The sequence below is a fragment of the Tachypleus tridentatus genome, chromosome 11 (genome assembly GCF_004210375.1).
Source record: "Tachypleus tridentatus isolate NWPU-2018 chromosome 11, ASM421037v1, whole genome shotgun sequence".
Lineage (NCBI taxonomy): Eukaryota > Metazoa > Arthropoda > Merostomata > Xiphosura > Limulidae > Tachypleus > Tachypleus tridentatus.
This window is the reverse complement of record NC_134835.1, coordinates 73,931,055-73,951,822: the sequence shown is the minus strand read 5'-3', so window position 1 is coordinate 73,951,822 and position 20,768 is coordinate 73,931,055. Positions and strand designations below refer to the sequence as shown.

At 33.1% G+C, this 20,768-nt stretch overlaps 1 protein-coding gene across 2 annotated transcripts; it reads right to left on the bottom strand.

The window, feature by feature from the left end:
* Nucleotides 1–3,633: 3,633 nt before the first annotated feature.
* EMC5 (ER membrane protein complex subunit 5) lies at nucleotides 3,634–17,846 on the bottom strand. 2 transcript variants are annotated; one of them, XM_076467966.1, is made up of 4 exons: nucleotides 17,693–17,846; nucleotides 14,011–14,063; nucleotides 7,586–7,689; nucleotides 3,634–6,252 (listed from the first exon to the last, which is right to left on the bottom strand). In XM_076467966.1, exons 1-4 carry the CDS (start codon nucleotides 17,769–17,771, stop codon nucleotides 6,171–6,173), a joined length of 318 nt encoding a protein of 105 aa, XP_076324081.1. In that variant the 5' UTR covers nucleotides 17,772–17,846; the 3' UTR covers nucleotides 3,634–6,170. The 2 variants fall into 2 exon arrangements, with proteins under 2 accessions (XP_076324081.1, XP_076324083.1); XM_076467968.1 differs by lacking the exon at nucleotides 17,693–17,846 and adding an exon at nucleotides 14,780–14,798.
* Between the last annotated feature and the right edge of the window lie 2,922 nt (nucleotides 17,847–20,768).

Below are 20,768 nucleotides of genomic sequence, written 5' to 3'. Positions count from 1 at the left end.
CAACTCTTGGGCTACTCTTTTACCAACGAATAGTGGGATTGACCGTCACATTATAACACCCCCACGGCTGGGAGGGCGAGCATGTTTGGCGCGACTCGGAAGCGAACCGCGACCCTCAGATTACGAGTCGCACGCCTTAACGCGCTTGACCATGCCGGACCACATAACAATTGGACTGTTTTGTCAAACATGCATGTAGTTGATTAAAAGAACAACTCTTTAGAGTCCTTAATTTTAACGAGCTTAATGGTATTTTCTTTGTCACTTTTAAATAAACCAATAAGAACAACTGGTTTTTCTTTATATAAAACAAAATTTAACAAATCAAGATTTGGAGACAGGTATGATGATTGGAGATTAAAAATATAATAAAGACCAATTTGTTCATGTTGCCAGACTGAGATGCTTAAGCAGTTAGACTGAGGGCTCAGCTGGTGACTCTTGAAATAGTGTACATGAAGTGGTAGACTAATCATTGAGTTCTTTAGTTTCATCCTTAAACTGATAAGATTTTGTTGCTTTTGGTCAAAGCTTCCCTCATTTGTCAAAGAGTTCAGTGCCACAGCTGTGGCCACGTGCTTTTTGCTTGTTGTTTCAAAGACATGATAACAATGTATGCTATATTTATCTTGACATTTTTGGTACAACATACACAGTACCTCATATTGTGAATCTGGTAAAGGTCTTGAACATATTACACAATCCAATTATCAAACATGAAACAGACAGTTATCATAGTCACCATCATTATACTTTGTTTATTTAGATATGAACTAATGTTTCTATTTTAACATACTATAAATAAAACATGCTATGAAATATGTCTGGATTTAAAGTGCTTTTACTAATATGTTTTTAATATGCAAAGGAGCACATGGTACCTTCAGCTATACTTCATTTGACGTGGTGTAAAGAATTATATTATCATAATCTCATTTAGCTTGGGATGCAACTAATTTATGTTGCAGGTCTCCACAGAAAGTCTAATGAATAGTCATTCTTCCTGTAGACTCAAATCAAAGTATTGTATAAAATATGTAAAGACCAAAAATAGTACTGCACTATACGTGAAACTTATTTCACATTATCATCATTGTGTTCCATCTTCCTCTGGAAGGTCAACCATCACAGTTCATATTTTGCTACCTCAGTCCTTTCTTTAATGTTCATTATCCACTGTGTTCTTGGTCTTCCTTGGCCAAGTGGTCAGGGTGCTCGACTCTTACTCTGAGAGTCACGGGCTCAAATCTCCATCACACCAAATATGCTTGCCCTTTCAGTTGTGAGGAACGTGACAATGTGACGATCAATCCCACTGTATTCGTTGGTAAAAAGAGTAGCCCAATAGTTGGCGGTGGGTGGTGATGACTAGCTTCCTTCCCTCTAATCTTACACTGCTAAATTAGGGATGGCTAGCACAGATAGCCCTTGTGTAGCTTTGCATTAAATTAAAAAACGAAATAACTTGGTCTTCCCCTATATCTTTTCCCTTCTATTTGACCCTCTACTAGAACTTACTGGATGTTGTCTCATCTCATAATATAGACAAATATATATTTGTAAATCGAAAGAACGATTGATTGTACTTTTGGTCGCATTTGCTGATGGAAAACTAGAGATACCATGGGCAATAGGTAAAAGTGAAAATCCGCGCTGTTTCAAAAACTTAAGGAAGAATCAGTTTTCTGTGAAATGGAAAGCGAATAGTAAAGCGTGGATGACAAGTGCTATATTCGAGGAATTTTTAAACAAATTAAACAAAAGAACGAAAAAAAAAAATATGAATATTTTATTTTTCCTAGATAATGCAACTTGTCACCAAAACATTCAACTTTCAAATGTTCCGGGTTCGCATCCCCGTCGCGCCAAACATGCTCGTCCTTTCAGCCGTGGGGGCGTTATTAAGTCACGGTCAATCCCACTATTCGTTGGTAAAAGAGGAGCCCATAAGTTGGCGGTGGGTGGTGATGACTAGCTGCCTTCCCTCTAGTCTTACACTGCTAAATTAGGGACGGCTAGCACATATAGCCCTCGAGTAGCTTTGTGCGAAATTCAAAACAAACAAACAAATAATTCAAATGTTCGTTTAGTCTTTTTACCTCTATGTACAACATCAGTTCTTCAGCCAATAGATAATGGAATTATACAGTGTATAAAATTGAAATACAGAAAACTAATGCTTCAGCATATTATTGCAAACATGGACGACTGTAAGAGAGCATCTGAAATGACCACGAAAACTGACATGTTAAATGCAATTGCATTTTTAAGTCATTCAATCAAATGCGTAATAAAGTGCTTTCGAAACTGTGGACTTATTCTTCATAATGGCGGAGACTGTGGAGAAGTTATTTGTTATGATGATTCTAGTGAAATCCAAACTCTGATTGAGAAGATTGATGCAGATGATTCTGTGAACGCGGAAAGTTTTGTAAACGTTGACAAGAATGTTTTAACAGAAACTGGTGATACTGATTTAAAATCTATAATAGAATCGCAAGATGGTAACACTGTGAGAGATTCAGAAGATGAACAAAATGGAAAAGATTGTTAGAAAATAGAAATTCCTACTTCATCGCAAGTGTTAAGTTATATTAACGCTATCAAATTGTATGCAAAAATGAAGGGGGAAACTGAACTTCATGAGAAGACCGTAGAATTGACGTTCTCTTTTAACCACATTAGAAAGCCCATTAAAAAAAAACAAAACCGTTGAAACTGTACACTTTCTTCAAATAAATTTGATTATTTTGTATACTTATGTATATACTGAATGCCTATATTTGTTCATATTCTAATAAATATTGCATAAACAGTATAATAACTTATTCAAAAACGTCTTACTTCACTTGTGTTAAGCAAGTATAGCGTTCCGCTGAAATAATATGTAATTAATGTAATACATGCTCACTGTCTTAGCCGGAAATTCCACTCTGTCCCGTGCTATTCCTCCTTAGATAGGTTTTACTGTATAATAAATTATACATAAGTGATTCCATTACCCGTATCAAGAAAAAAGAATCCTGCACTAATATAATAATTTAAATACCATTGATTCATACTTTTATTAAATTAGTAAATTATTTAAAATCACTGAAAACCGAGGATATGATAAAATCAAACAATATTCCTATTTCTAATGTGATCTACCATTTGATAAGTGTCATTGTATATTGAGTGAGAAAATAATCCTAAAAGTATTAGTCGTTACATCGCTTGCTGAAGACATAATGACTGGGAACCATACAACAGATTACTAGATGAAAATAAGACATGTAGTTCACATAAGAAAAGAGACCCAAAGGAATAGACAAACAGCATAGATTGTTTTAATAAATTTATGCACGTTTTTGAGGTTAGGAAAAATATTTTTGTTCAAACACCATTTCTCTTGATTCCACATGACAGTAACGTTTTTGAAAAACAGATATGGAGTTGTTAGTTATAAATATGAATAAGTGTCATTTATTATCACATTTTTTGAAGGTTATTATTTATCTGTTGTTGTAAATGTGTTTTACTTTGGATAATTTCTTTTTATGGTTGTAAACTAGTGTTTGGGCTTTTATTATTACATATATTACAGTATGTAAATGTTTAATTTTTGATCAACTTTTAAATAATAAAGCAGTTTCAAAATTAATTTTTTATTAATCAATATACAACTTTTAACTTGAAAGCAATTGTGTGCTTCGTACTGTTTTGTCTTGTGGCAAATCTTTCCTTTGATTAGAAAGTTTTTATTCTTAAACAGAAGTAAAGAATATTAGTAATTTTTTAACCAATTCATAAGCATGAAATTAAAGGTATATGTATTGTTATCATTATTACCTTGTGTTTACAACGTCAGAATAAAGGTCACATGAACTAACTTTTTTTTCTTTGGAAGTATATTGCCATAGCTAATAGAATTGACCCACTGACCTTGAATTTATGATAATTATTGTATGCATAGCAGAATAAACCTGAATGTACTTTTTCAAATATACCATTATACAACTGCATCACAGATCACTTTTTCTTGTACTTTGCCATCAACTTATTTAAGATGTATTTATTTATATCAGAATCTGACTTGTACCAATATCAACAATAAATTGCTATTTATCACTGGTAATCAATAACACACAGATTTAGGAACAGGCTTTGTTTCTTACAGGCAGAATATTACTTTCTTTGTTGCATTCCTGTCTCTCATATTCCTTTCTAACACCCATGTTGAACATGCATCTGTTTCTTGTACACCAAGCTATAATGTTTCATAACCATAGGAGCCTTGTTGTCTCCATACTGGCTGAATATAAAAAGGCAGCTACTATACTCACTCTCTCCAGTTACTTTCTAATGATCCAGAGTACTGTAACCCCAGTTCTTTACAGACTGACTAAAGACCAGCCATTTTCTCACTTCTCTCAACTTCACCTGATATTCTTTACATCTAACTTCATAACAAACTACAACAACCAAAATTTCACAACAGCAGGATAAAAATTGTTAATACTACACCAACTAACAAAGGTAATCCAAAAATATGGTGCTTATCCCTGTTTTAATTAATTAAGTAACATTAAGAAAAAACACTAGACCAATTTTAGAAAAAATGATAAATGAACATGAAATATGTAAGAAACTAAAATATGGTGTTGTTACACACTCTTAATTAATTTAAAGAAAAAAATGGATCAATTTTGTACTTTTGAAATTTAAATAAATTGGGATTTAGGAGAAATATTTTCATTTTACTGAATCCAACTAAAATTACCCAGAATGATTTTCATATCAACTGGAAACACTAACATACAATAAGAACTTTCTTTATGTCTTATGGTACATTTAAAAAAGTGGAAATATATTAACACAAAACGAAGTAGAAGAATACAAACTATACTGGAGATATATTTAAAAATATCACACCTCTAATTTCTTCTCTATTTACAATTTAAACTTATGGAAACCAAACAGTCAAAGTTAAGATTTTGGCATAACAGAGTACAGAGATTGACATCACATTTCTGTAACATCAAACAAAAAAGATGTCATTTATAAATTAAATTAGCCCCAACTCATGAGGAATAACACCAGTTTGTATATTTACAAGTACATTTTCTGATGTAAACAACTAGTTTCAAGCATAATCTCAAACATCAGCACCTGAGAAACTGTATGATTGTATAAATGTTCAATAATTAGTTGAGGCTTCTGCATTGCCAACCTTCAGAATTCATGTGCTTGAGAGTTTTCATCAAATATCTTGGAGGTGTAAACTACTGCTACTAGCAAGAACTAAATAAGAAATTTATTATAATTAAAATGGGGCAAAACATTGTATATCCTGTGTATTAGTTCAGTACAGTTTGATTTTGGAATTTCTCACAGTGAAGCTAACTGTAAACTTAACTTCCCTCCATTTTCAAAGTTCAATATCTGTCCAAGGTGAGGAGAGCAAAACAGAACATAATGTGGGGGTTGATGAATTCTGAATTTCTTGAGTGGGACTGAGGCAACTTTAAGAACCTTTAATTTCACTACTTCTTAAATTTTTTAATTTGTCCTTTCCTTCCACTTTTAATAAAGTATTCACCAAACAAATATAATCTAATCATTAAAAGAAACATTCTTCCTACAATGCTTTTATTGCCTTTCATATACAAGTGCATTTTGTGTCATCAATAAATGAGGGTGTATACATATATACATTTCAGAGCAACAATGTACTGTATGAAACAAAGTGAAACCCTGGAATAGAAATATATAGATATTCAAACTGAAACTTGAATAAAGTCGAGACATCCTGTACATATCTAACATGTTTAAATACTATGATTTATTATTTTATTAAAGCAAGAACAACTCATTATATTTCTTTTTAAAATCCATAAAAATCTTTCAAAAATTCTTAAATACTATGTTTGACTTTCCTTATAGTAATACACATGAAATATTGTTGTAATTTCAGGGTTTTCATATATTTATTTGTAAAGCCTTTTACAGCATTAATATAAAAGTTATTGGAATGACAGGGATAAAATAAGTTTACTAAAAATTTCTTCAGTTAACTTTCCAGTCTAGATTTATCCTCAGTAGTACAACACAGCAAATTCTTGCTATTATCCTTATGAAGTCCTTCAGGCTCGTAATTACATGCAAATTTTATTTGGATGAAGCATCAATCAGCTCTTGTTACGTGCTAAAGCTTTTCCTCTATGATTGAATGTGTAAAAACTTGGTCTATTTCCAAAGCTTTCATATGACCTGTAAGAAAACAGATATCAGTCTAGCCATTCATAAATTCTACAAATGTGAATGGTAGTTTCTGAATATATATAAAATTAAGAAATATGAAAAATCAAGGTGACAAAAGATTCCACTAAAGTCACCCCATTTTCCTAATTTGAAAACATATTTCTGATAGATACTCATCTCTATACACAGAAATGCTATCCTCCTTGCACATCTGCCTATGATATTAACATGCCACTAGCCTCAAGGTAGTTTCTTCCTAAATTAGTGTGTTTAGCATGAACTGAAATGGTGCTTGACAAAACCACCTACTTGTAGGATGGTGGCACAAACTGAGCAACCAAGATAAGAGTTTGGATTCACACTGGACTGTCAATTACAAAAGTCTTTTACTGCAGACAGTTGAATGAGTGACTGCAAATCCCAAATTTTTAAAATGCAAGAAGCAAGAACCAAATAAGTAGGGAGTCACTTTTATGATGCTGACTTTTATCAACAGGTGTATACCATCACGAGCTTAAAGCTACTTGGAATAAACTAATGTAGTTTTAAATTACAATATGAATTTATTTTAGAAAGAAAAAAGGTATTTTATATGTTGGAATATATAATTGTAACCCTCTACATTCTGACACTCAGTTACACAACCCCTTTCAAACATGTGGTCAGCTTCCAGTCAGTTACCTCTTTCTTTCTTTGTGAACCTGACAATGACCGAAGAAGGTCGAAATGTTGTTTACTCCTCTACGTAAAATATTTTCTCAACCCAAATGAGCCATTTTTTTATATATATTTTTCTCTACAAGTTGGTTTTCTCAACATCACTGATTATCATAGTCATATGTTTTCATGTATATATACTACAGACAGATAAAGAGATAGATACACAGACACACTTAAGACTTTGAAGTGCATGCTTCAGTTAGGTCTACAACATAAAACATTCTATTACACTACAATTAAAGTTATTCCTTTTACCTTGTGATATTTCAGCTTAGAATTTTTTTTATATTACCTCATATCTATTATTCTATTACGATAACAGTATCATAATATACATATTTTTCTAGCAGTGACTATTAATTTTAATGATAGATTAATTATGCTTCAGAAATTTTTATAACTACACAAAACATAGTTAAACTATTTTGATTATTATGGCTTTTGACATGGTTAATTGCAAAATGCTTAGTTAGTAAAAAGGTACTGTAATAATGCTACCATACTTTCTTAAAAGGTAGTATATACATACATATATATATAAATTAAGTTTTAGCATGCTTAAATCAAATACAATATTAACTAATGGAGTTCTTACATGTTGAAGTGAAAATGAATTACATACTTGTTTTCCAGTTCTACTGTTGCTCGAATCTCTTTAAATTCTCCAGCCACATACAAAACTCCACACATTGTTAGGAACAGGCTTATAAGACTTTGCAACACAATCTGAAAAAGTTAATAACTTTCTACTTAATAATTACATTAATAATTAGGAAATATGCAGCTTTTAACACCAAATACTGTACATGTACACACACACAAAGGATAATATAGAAAGTGAAACAAACCCTCTTTTATAATGACCACATAGTAACAATATACTAAATACTCATTTAGAAAACTGTAAAGAGGTAGTCATTTTGTATCATTCTCTGTTTGAGATAACAGGATGTCTCAAGAATAACAAGTTTACTTTTTTGTTGCTAGGCAGACATGTATTTTTTTTACTGAATTATTATTTAATACACTTTGGAAATCAATGTGTCATTAACACAGTGTAATCATTATTATAAGGCTAAAAAAGCAGTGTTGAATTTGAAACATATATTGCACAAGAATAAACCTTCTATATGGTAAGTTACAAATGTAAATATAATGGAAAGTGTAAATACAAACTACAAAATGTTATTTTCTTTAATGAAAATATATTCCTGATAGGTACTTACTTGAACTATCAAGTACCCCATGATTAGCATGACTCAACTATATCTCACATGTAAATCATCAGGCGACAATCCTCCACTGACAGGAGTACGACATACCCTCCTGATGCATGTAACTTCTCCATTTGACTCTACCAAACTATCACTTTGAGATTAGGCAAAAAAGAAAACCATTTGTTTTCATTGGGGAAGAAGGGTGGAAAAAGTGATAGGAGGTAAGTACCTTTCAGAAATATATTTTCAGTATTGAAAAATAACTTCCAATATGGTACATTATCTAGGGTTCCAACTAACTGTAGCAAATGAGTAAATCAAGTAAATCAAAACTTATAAAAATAAAATAAAATTAATGTGTGAAAAAAGCACAACTGAAAAACATCTGCACTTGATCACTGCCTAAAGAGAAGTGAAAGTTCAACAGAATAGAATAGGGATCACCCATCAGGAGGGTGTGTCTCAATCCTATTGGTGGAGGGTTGTCATACGATGATTTACATGTGAGATGCAGTAGATACACATTGATCGTGGGGTACATGGGAGTTCAAAACTTGTGGTTGCAAAAAAAATATTTTTGTATATATAAGACAGCAGTGAATGAGAATAGCTATACATGTGAGGATAGTAGATGTACTGTACTGGAAACACCTAATCACTTTTTTAAAAATTTTGCTATGCAATAGTTTTGTGCCATTTCTGAATATGCAAGTATCATGTGACCATTCTTCTCCATCTGTAATGGTGCTGCTAGCTCTCTCTGCTGTTCCTGCTCAATCCTCACTTTTGAGAACTGGCAGAAATTAACACAAGGTAAGTACCTACCAGAAATACTAATTTAAGCACAGGAAAACATTTACTTCCAAAACACCCTTAACCCCCTTTCATATAAAGCTAGAATCACACAATACAAAGATGGTGGGCTAATTTAGGCATACAAATATCAAGTTTAAAGAATTATTTAGAATGAATGGGTGTGCTATGAGATGAAATTTAAGCACACCAGTTGGTTACCATACTAATTCTTAAACATGCATGCTTTGCCCACAAAACAAGAAAGTAACACAAAATGAGCAGAATGGAAAATAAGACAACTGAATGTAGCAATAGTGCTTACAGCATTGGACAAGTTGTGGTTGGGTGGGTGTCCTGTTTTTCACAAGATTGTGCCTGATATTGCACTTGTGTGAAACAGAAGAACATGTGGCTGGAGCATGAGGATCATGTGGTCTATACTTGAAGATGTCAAGTAATTAAGGACATTGTCTAAAGTAGTCCACCAAAGCAAAACACATTTAGGAAAAGCAAAAGTAGCTTGTTTGATGATAATATTTGATTAAGGTCCACCTGGGTGAGAACATCCAGAAGGATTATTTGTTTTTGTTTTCAATTGATACTCTGTTGAGCAAGATCTACCAGGACAAAACATCCAAAGGAATTCAAGCAGAGTTCTTTACTTCTACTAACTAATGAAGTGATATAGTCTAGTGAGATCCATTTGGTCAAAAACATCCAGAGGAAGCATATTATAAATTGAATGTTATTTTTTCAGGTGCAATGTGCTCAGGCAAAAAAAAAAAAATCCAGGAAAAGCACCCCATGAAGTTATTTCATCAAGTGTGATCCATCCAGGGGAAATGCCTTTTATAAAATTAGTAAGTTACCTTGTCTAGTGTGGCCCACCTAATCAAAAACATCTAGGGCAAACAAATGATCAAATGAACAAGTTGCTATCTAGATGCAGTCTAAAAAGCTTCGTCATTTTCCCACTCAGTAGATTATCATAAGTGCTATTAAGTAAATACCAAAATTAATTTGGGAAGAATGCTCCATTATCTTCCACTACAGCAACTGGGAATGGTAAGGACTACCATGCTCCACTAGAAGGAAAAGGGGAGCAGTAGAAAATCCAGTGAAATATCACAAAGGGGATTGTACAATGGGTGTTTATGATTCCCAATTTCGAAAAACAGACAAACCCAAATTTATGCAATTAAAGACCTATCAGGGATGGGCCAAATCCCCATTCTGCTTTAATTATGATGTCCATAAATGATGGTCCAATGTAGATTGAAATGGATCGACACAGAGAACATGTGCATACACATATCACTAGGTATGCAGCCACTGGTCTTACAGAAACTCCATCAACAGTGTTATACAATTACTCTAAGCTAGTGCATAACTGACCAGGCAACATCCCAGCTACAAGGTGGGATCCTTAAAACAGAAGTTGTGATTATGGAAGCTAAAAAGAAAACAAAGGAAGTGAAGTGATCAGACTTACCTCAGTCAAAAGCAAACTGATGTATGTATAACTGACAGATGAAGTCAGCAATATCTATAAGAAAAGATACAGCCAGGTTATGCAGACAATTAATGATTAATGTATTGAGAGTAATCCACACTCAAGCTTAAATGATTCTTCTAAAGAAAGTCAACTTGGTTCAGCCAAAGACACAGTGATGTGACCAGTCTGATGGAAAAAACAGAGTGGAGATGGTGACCATCCATGAATAAATTAAAATATGCCAACCTAATGAGTAAATAAACCCAACCAGTAACTGTGAAAGAGTATAGGAAATGGACAGGTTCCATGGAATATAGGGTTGGGAACCTGAACCATGAATGAAAACAGTACATATCTAATATCTCCTAAAGGAGTAAACCAGAGCAGGAACTAATCAGGATCAAAATGGGAGGACAAGTAGGAAATGAAAGGTGAGAAAATGGGTGGGAAAGCCAAACCACCTAACATGACAGCATAGGTTGTAGCAAGAAAGGACCAGCTGGGATAGAGGATGACATAGGAGGAGTGATAAAGGATGCAGGTAACATAAAAGGTATAAATATTTGAATGTAGATGACTGCAAGAAAGGAAGAGAAAGAAATAGGTCATGAGGGAGGGAAAGAGATGGAACAGGAAGACAAAGGTATAAAACATCGAACAAGAAAGGTCATAATGAAGAACACTGAGAACTCAATAGGCAGTTCAAGAAATAGAAAAGGAACAAAAGAACAGGTCAAGACAAAACTAGATGAAAACTTGGCAAATATATGGAGATCTACAAAGTTGCCTGATAGCTAGACATGGATGAAGTAGATAAGCCACTGTCAAACTGAGTAAAAAATAGGTAAAAATGAGGAACATAATCCATGGCAAACAGATGAAAGTTAGAAGGTTGACAATTATACAGATTTCATAAAGTGATATTTTCATTAATCTGTTTCCTTGTTTTTAAAAAAATTTTTGATGTTGCACTATGCTTCAGTCATCTTGAAGTTGCTAACAAACAATCAAGTTTCATATTCAAAGCTGAATTTTATTATCAGATTAATGTCACTGACAATGGGTCCAGATTTGCTCCCACTTTAGCCAAGTCATTTCTATGTGAAAAGAAAACATTTAGTTAGAGAACTGTCAGAACCTCTGATTTGCATAACATGTGCATTACTTAAAATTTAAGATGCCCTCTAATTTAAAACACACCCCACTTTTAAAAACAGATTTGCAGGAAAAAAAATTGGATGATGATAATTAGAAAGGAGTAAATATGTTTTAAGAGTTTATTAATGAATCAAAACTGTTAATAATGTATTTAAAATGAAATTAATGAAAATTATACAGAAAATTTTAAATTTTCATTACAATAATGTTTCTTCCTGCTTTATTTATTTAATCAAAATGTTACTCTGATGTTTATTCTGACTCACTATTATATTCTAAAGTTGAAGCACCTTCATCACTTGATTCACTATTGTCCCAAAGAATATCATTTTGCATTCAATCTTTCGAATCTTCAAAATCTGACAAATTGACTAATTGTTGCCCTTTGCTGTAATGATAAACCTTCTCTTTTCATAAGTTTCTCACACCAGCCATAACTAACCTTGAACAAAATACCACTATTTTCTGCAAATTATTTTGCTTTTAACATTAAGCCTTCTCTTGTTACAGGTAGTCCTTTACTTTGTAACTCTCTGAGATATGTTGAAATTGCAGCATCAATATCAGGATATCTTCTTTTTCTTGGACCTGAAAATGACTTTACACTTCTCTTGCAAGAAAACAACTTGGTTTTCATACTACACCAATGATGTACATTTGCCTCACTCATTGTATATTTTTAATCAGCTGCATGATTCTCAACCTGTTAGGCGCACAAAATAATTTCCTTTAGATTCAGCATTGTATGTAAAACACTTTTATATGGGTGAAAATTCAATAAAAATAAAAACACAATTAAATAGCATCTGAACAACAGAAAAATCAAACAAACACTGAGGATGGTGATAACCAAGTACGCAGTTAGAGGCACTGACACCAGCAAATTCAATGTTTTGTACATGTTTTGTTAGTCTTTCTAAGCTGAGTTTTTTAAAATGTACTCCAATCTATTTGTTAATGCAGGATTTTTCCAAAAATCTTTGTTGTTCAAGGAAAATGATGTTTTCAAAACTTTCAAAGAGCAAAAAATACCTCAAATTTAAGATGACCCTAATTTGCAGTTCAGAAAAATGCGAGAAAAGGTGGGATTTAAATTTAAAGTAAAACTATATGCTGATGGTACTTTCATGGTCTTTGAGGAGCAGTTGAATGTTAAATCCATTTTGGATTATTTTAACCAACAACATGAGTTTATTAAACTCGTAATAAAAGGGCAAGTGGTTTCAGAACTCCTGTTTTTTAGGCACTATGATTAGAAACAAATATAACCAATTTAAAATTGACACTGGTATAACAAAGATACTTTTACTGATTTATATTTTAATTTGATATATTTATTCCAAGCAGCTTTAAAAATAACTTCGTGTCTGTTATAGGGCTTTTCAGTTGTGTAGTTTGTATAACCAAAATCAACTAATGAAAAATCAAAGTGTAACTGAAGGATGGCTTTCTCTTGAAAGTTGTAAACAGTGCAATAAGAAAAATGTATGAAAAAACAAAACCATTAATACTTATATTTATGTGCCATACTGTTTACTGACCCTCATTCTACTATATTTAACCAGACACTTAAGAGTCTAAAGAGGATACAAGAAAACATCATCCACAGGTTAATGTTGGAATTATTTCGAAACTACAACTGAGAATTTAAAGACAGAATTCCTACTCTAAAATGATATGTATAGCTATCTTTGATGTGAATGAGATTACATAAATTCAACACTTAGAGCTTCTGAAACATGTTACAAAAACATAAAATTACAATAAAGAAAAGATACAATCTTCTGTCCAACTACATGCTTGGGCATGTGGAGCATCTGTAGGCAACTAACACTTTAAAATAAAAGGATGCAGTTCAAATGAGGAAACAACTTCGATCAAAGAGACTATACCTTAACTTACTTCAACCTAGCTTGAACATAAAAACACAGCATGATTTTTCATATAATGTAAAAACATAACAGCTTGTGCCAGTGGTATTTAATAAGACAATAAGAGTACAGAGGCAGTATGTCTTGTATAAAAGATCTAAAATGCAAACACTTATTGCTTATACATTTATCATTCCTCTTACAATGTAAAACTAAGCACACAGATTGAAATCAAACATTAAGTTTTTTAAACTGCTCACTGGAAAGAGTTTACTAAAATCACTATATTCATCACTGAAGTGTTTTATTTTTCTTAACATTGTACATTCGCATGACTCCAACAAGAGGATGTAAGTCTAATAATTTTATTTTAGTTTGTACTGTTTGAAAATTTATATGGATATATGACCCATACACAAAACAGATGTACAGTTCTTTTTTTAATAAAATAAATTAAAGGATAAGCTATAAAGTGTCAACTAATGTGTTGCAAGTACTTAACAATACTTACGTCAAGAGGAAGTTGAGTAAATTCCTGCTCTGTCAGCCTTATATATGAACGATCTGAAAATCACCACAAAAATTTCTTCTAAAAATGTATGACTGTTTAAAGTAAATATTCAAGAAAAAAAAGAAAAGGAACTTCATATGAGTTAGAATAAGAGAGAAAAATATATACATGATGTAAGCATTTCAAGTAAGGCCTAATTATTATTGTATAAAATTTAAATATCCTTTATTTAATTTCAAAATTTCTATAAATGGATCCATGAACTTCTTTACCCAATATTAAATACTTAGCAGAATGCTTTAGAGTTTCACAAACAACCAGACCTATAGCCATGTCTTTTGGTAACAAAATCAAAGTTTCTTTCATACAAGAAAAGTCGTTACCAAATATCTATACCCTACCACAATAGTTACCAATCTTTTTAAGCAGCATACCAGAATTCAGACCTTTGAGCCAACAGTGAAACCCTGACAAATATATAAGGTATTAAAAACCTCAAGAGTGGTTCATGTTAAAAAGGTAGATAAAAAGGTATAATTCAAGGGTAAGTCACTAACACGAAAATATTATGTGCTAACTAGCAGGTTACGTTGGTAACTTATCAAAATGGCCCTCCAACTTGAGACGTAGAGTTTATTTTCTTTTGCATGTTTTTCAAAGGCTCTTGTGTAACCCCAGAAAAGTATATGAATATCCTCAGGTTGATAACCATTGCCATAGTGCAGTACCTTAGGCTACTCAATATACAGGGTGGCCTGTAAGTCCCTACCCATCCATATATTTTATGTATCCAGTGTATCTGTGTGCTGTCCCTCATTCTCGCTGCATAATACTTGTCACAAAACACTCTTCAAGTGTAAATGGACTTACAGTCATATTTCTCTGAAAAAAAAAAAAGAAACAAATTTATAATACATACGTAATTGAATATAACATAATAACATATGGATGGGTAGGGACTTACGGGCCACCCTGTATAATTCCATATTCTTGCCTAGTCAATAGCTCTTATTCACTGGGCCTATGAAAATGTTAGTATCAGCAACAAATTCAAACATATTATCTGTCCAAGAAGCCTCACAAATAAACTTTTAATATGCAAAAAAAAGGAGAACAGGAGGAAATTAAACTAGTAGCAAGTACTCAAATAATCACTATATCAGAATTTGAGAAACTATATACTAATTCAGTACAGAGATAACCAACATGAAAACACCCTGTAGGATAATCCTATGTTTAAATTTATCCCAGTTTTGTTATAAGAAACCTGCCGATATGGCTTTTTCTTGACAAAAGGAAAAAAAACATTGTTTGAGAAAGATTAGTTTGTTTTTTTTATAATTCATAAACTATTCAATACTTATAATATTCATGTACTAATTTCTACAACAAAGAGAAAATGCTATATTTCTATAAGAAGTTAATATATCAAAAGATCCACCAAAATATGAAATATCTGCTAATATGTCATAACATTATTTTACATTTAAACTAATAAATGCCTATTGAAATTTAATGGTAAATTTCCTAAAAATAGTAATGAATAAATAAATATTTGCTGTCAACCCAATCGCCTGGATCAAAGTGAACATGTAATATCACTGTCTTTCCATGTTTTATTTGAATAAGGAAAACTGTATTGCATTTGGTTTTAACCAAAGGGGACTGAATACAATGATGCACTGTCGGCAGAAATCTTAAATTTTTTGTACAATGAGTACATCTAGCACATTAGAGTATTTAGCTTTGCTAAGAAGCTGCTAGGATTTTTTCTGCTGGATTCCACTATTCCTTGTAATTTTACTGAGCACAAGAAGTAACTGCTTCCAAAGTGACTGCTTTTTAACAGTTTCTATAAGTGTCAAAAGGAATATATTCAATCCAAACTAATCCATATGACATGATACAATAAAATCATCTATTTATATCATCCTGACATGGAAAAACAAAGACACAGACACACACACAAACACATTCCTCTGTTTTTGAATTATTCCTATTCATGCTCATCTTCAAAATATCTCATTCAATCAATCGATGAATGAAATTCCATTTTTGTCATGAAATTTCCCCACAAAAAAGAAACATTTCTGTCTTAATAAGTTTTTTTCTTAGATTGACTATTAAGCACATACAAAGACTGCAGATCAATGAGGATATGAAATAAAAGTTTAGGAATTGCAAAAAATGAGTAAATTCACTGTAACCTACTCATGAAAATAACCACATATATATTTATTTATATGATTAACCATATAAAGAATATCTTAATGAGACAGGTTAAAATCTGAACTTATATTTCCACTTGAAAAAAAAAAAGGTAGGTATAAGTAAGTCTTACTAAAATATTTGAGATTATACAGAGATACTTGCAGGATAAATGCTTCTGATTTCCTTATACTACATTCTGAAGATAAAAGATTGAGAGGACAGAAGTTTAAGGCTTAGAAAAGACAAGCTAAGTGCAAGTTAAAACAGCTTTATTTTTCCATGGTGAATGACTTATACTACAGAATGAGTAGACATCAGCAGTAGTGTAATAAAAGTTTATGATGGGAATTTATGATTTTGTGAAAAATAAATGGTATATGTAATTCTTTACTTTTCTCACGAGTGAAAAGTAAGGACAGCTTTTAAGGATTAGACAGTCTCTTGTTGTCCTTATGGTAAACACATGATTTCAATTAACATCCTCCTTCACAAAATATTTCATATTTTGAGTAATTAAAGGAGTACTTACAACATCAAGAAATTATTTAGTATCATGTGAAAGTAACTTAACTAAGTCCATTTAGAGAGGATTAGTATTCTATAATAGCAAGTCTACCTTTACTTACAGTAATATTTATGCAACAGTACATATTCCTATCACTGATGTTACTATTAGATCTGAATAAAATGTCAAGAAATTGAAAGGCTTTTTTCTGTTTTGAAAGACCCTAACCCACCCATTCTCTGCAATTTTTAAAACACCTAAATTACTTAGTAAACTTTCAGCCCACAGCTTCATGCAAAAACGTACCCTCCCTCTTCAATTTGTATGGTCCCTATGAAAAACGTAAAGCCTCCTGATTTTTTAAAATTTAATTAACTACAAGACGAACACATTTATTATTTGGCAAGCTAACTATAAATGAAATTTCTAATTCTAGCACAAGCTTTGTGTTAACATTAGTATACAGACTACATGCTGTTAATGTGTAATTAGTATAGAGTAGTTTACAAACTAGTCCATCATACCAAACTCAACTTATTTTTTTATAGTTAAATTACTTGTATTAGTTTTACACGCACGTTATTAAACTATTTTGTGTGGCTCATGACGTGCAAGGCCTACTCACGTCTATTTTAAAAATGGTTATCATTTGATCTCAAAGGCTACTGTGAAAAACAATCCCATTAACATGTAAATGACTAAATTTATTCACATCACTAAAGCATAACTACTAATGCTAATAATATTATTAGTAATAATTATGTTATTATTACTTATTTTAGTGTGAGTAATAGTATTACTATTAGTAATACTCAATAGTATCACCATTACTATCAGTGAGCAATACTATTATTAGTTGATTTCTGAATTTTACACAATTAATTGTACAACACTCTGAGCCATAAGCAAGTTCAGATTTTCATTTGCTTCGGAAATTAAATATCAATTGGAATTAAAATTACTAACGTTGAGCCGCTGAAAATGCTGCATGAATCAAAGATAACAATCCGACAGTAACTAAGACCTTCGGCCAGTTCGCACCCATGTTGATTTTGACAAAGATGCGATTTCGAGTAATAATGGTGGAATGGTGTATTATGAAACATAAAATGGTATATACTCAATATTATTTACAAAATATGATGTAACTTTCCCGTCGAAGCAAAAAAAATTGAAAAATCAGAGAAGAAAATTATTAAATATTTAAAGTAGATCATGATTTTTATAACAGGAAGAAACATTCAATGTATTCTCAAGACGCCCGTCATGGCCAGGTGGTTAAGGCACTCGACTAATAATTTGAGGGTCACGAGTTCGAATCCCCATCTCATCCCAAACATGCTCCCCCCTTTAGTCGTGGTGGCGTTATAATGTACGATCAATCCTAATATCGTTGTTAAAAAAGTATCCCAAGAATTGGGTAGGTGGTGATAACTAGCTGTCTTCCCTCTTGTCTTATACTGCTAAATTAGGGTCGGCTAGTGCAGGTAACCCTCATGTAGCTATGCGCACAATTCAAAAACAAAACATTCTCAAGACGGTTGATATGGGTATTAGCACTTAAATCAGTGGTTCTGTTGAAGGTACTGAACCTCGGAAGTTTCGTAGTTGCATTCACTGAACCCTTCGTAATTGGAAAAATAAAATATGATTTTTTTCAAATTCAAAACATAAGTAGATATTTTATTAGTGCACAAAATGAACCATGTATCAGTTGCACACAATATCACTGTGTTCAAAGAACAAAACCAACGAAACATGAATTTCACACAAAAATAAAAACATAACTCAATGAATATTTATTGCAAATCAATGTGACTTTTGCTGTTGCCTTTCAGAGACAAGTTCAGAAATGCGCGGCTTCACCTTGGCAAGCGCCACTCTGATATCATTTTCGCAACAAAGTATGTTCCTTTTCTTCGTTTTTATGTTTACCATCCTCGAAAAGGATTGCTCGCAAAGATACGTTGTAACAAACAGTATGAGTATCTCAAGGGCTTTCTTAGCAATAAGAGGGTACGCTACGATTTGGTGACACCAAAACGTTGAGAGCGTTGTTGTTCTGAAAAGTTGCTATTGAACCTGGCTTTGCTGAAGTTCAATGATTTCGTCGAGGTATTCATCATTGACATCTGCTGTCGCAACACTAAACGTGAACGGTTGTCTCACCCATGCTGGATATGGCTCTCTGGTGGAGAAGTATCCGTCAAGAGACTTTACGAGCTCATCTAAGTGCATTGCTTGCGTCAGTTCCCCGGGTGCAGAAATGTCTCCGATTTCAGACATATCTTCGATCTTACTCAGGGGAAAGTTTGCGAAGTGATCATTCTCTGTTCGTCGTTTCCATAACATAGTGCACGAATACAACAAGCTGGCTTAGATTGGAAACGTCGGTGGTCTCGTCGAGTTGAAGGCTAAATTTTGCTGGGCTTGAAATCAGATCTGCATATACTTGAGCCAAAATGTCATCGCTCATGTCATCTATTCTGCTGCTGATGGTGTCATTTGAAAGAGGAATTTGGGATAACTTATTTTCAGCAGCTTTTCCCAGCATGATATTCGTCATCTTCAACGCAGCTGGTTTTACGAGTGCTTCACCAATGGTGTGTGGTTTGCTTTGCTTTGTGATCAAGTACGCAACTTTGTACGATGCTGTGAGGATCGGTTTTTCGATGGGTACAAAGCCGAGAACAGACAAAGTAGCCTTTTCATCGAACCTGGTTCTCTTTACCTTGAATTCAGCAAGCGTTGTGTTCTTGTATTTCCCACCTCCATGCAGCTTTAGGGAGTGTTCTCTTTGTTTAGCCGGTGCTAGACAAGAATTGCTCAACTTGGCATTGCAAATCATGCATTGAGGACGCTGACTCCCATCATGTTCCGTTATACACGTGAATCCACATTGTACGTATTCGTCCGACCACTTTCTATTTTTGTTCGACATAGTTAGTATGAAGGGATTGAAAGATTAGGAGAAAAATCACAAATGACGCACGATTACTACAGTAACAAGTCGACTGCGAAGCGCACGAAGTTCCCTGCAGCACAGATATCAAGGCCAAGTGATGTGACGTGATCAGCCGCAGCCAATGATGGCCAAGTGGAGCATGATGTCACGAATCATACGAGTGGGATGAACGGAACGGACACACACACAGTGTGTGCGTCTTGACCTCCGCCAAACCTCTGAGACTGACTCACCAAACCCCTGGGGTTCGATTGAACCCAGGTACTTAACCTTAAAGGTAATTAAAGTGTTAATACTCATACCAGCCGTCATCACGAAACATGCAATATTTGATTCGAATCGAATTTTCATACTTTCTATATATTTTTTACCTTTATCTTTTGTATTTAAAAAAAAACAAATATCCGTAGCTGTGCTGCGTTGGATGCGCTCGGACAGTGAATTCGATTATTCATAATTCGTGTCCTGTTGCCGCAAAAAATGCGATCCACACTTTGATATTGCAGATGCATTATAAGGGTGACAGTTAAAGCGAATTGTTTGGTCATGAAAAGAGTGTCATAAGGATTGGTGGTAAGTGTTCGTGAGTGATTGGTTCCCTCTGCTTTATAATTTCAAAATTATCGACAGTACGCATATGACCTTTTATATAGCTTTGCGTGATAATTTTAAACAACTTGTTGTGTTTCACAGAAAATGTACACAATAGATTATCTGCATTTTGTCTATCATGGGAAATCGACCCTTAGATTTTAGCATTGCGAGTCCATAATATTACCATTAACCCACCGTGGAATGTCTCAAACAAATGTCCCCCGCTAATACAGCGGTATATCTCCGGATTTACAACGCTAAAATTAGGGGTTCGATTCCCCTCGGTGGTCTGAGCAGATGACCATTTGTGGCTTTGCTATACGAAAAACACAAACACACACACTCAAACAAATAAAGAAGTCTAATTTGTACAAACAGTTAATTATCACAAGTTTTTACTTTTAATTCATTAAATGAAAACTGGTGTATATGTTCTGAAGAATTATTTGCAAGTTTTCCATTTAAATTATAAAGATTTAAACT

What these genes read in the sequence shown, in the direction of transcription:
- EMC5 (XM_076467966.1), bottom strand. Translation starts at nt 17,771, where the DNA reads ATGGGTGCGAACTGGCCGAAGGTCTTAGTTACTGTCGGATTGTTATCT. An exon ending in AGCATTTTCAGCGGCTCAAC is followed by an intron (nt 14,064 to 17,692) that starts GTTAGTAATTTT and finishes GGTGATTTTCAG; the next exon opens with ATCGTTCATATATAAGGCTG. An exon ending in ACAGTAGAACTGGAAAACAA is followed by an intron (nt 6,253 to 7,585) that starts GTATGTAATTCA and finishes GTTTTCTTACAG; the next exon opens with GTCATATGAAAGCTTTGGAA.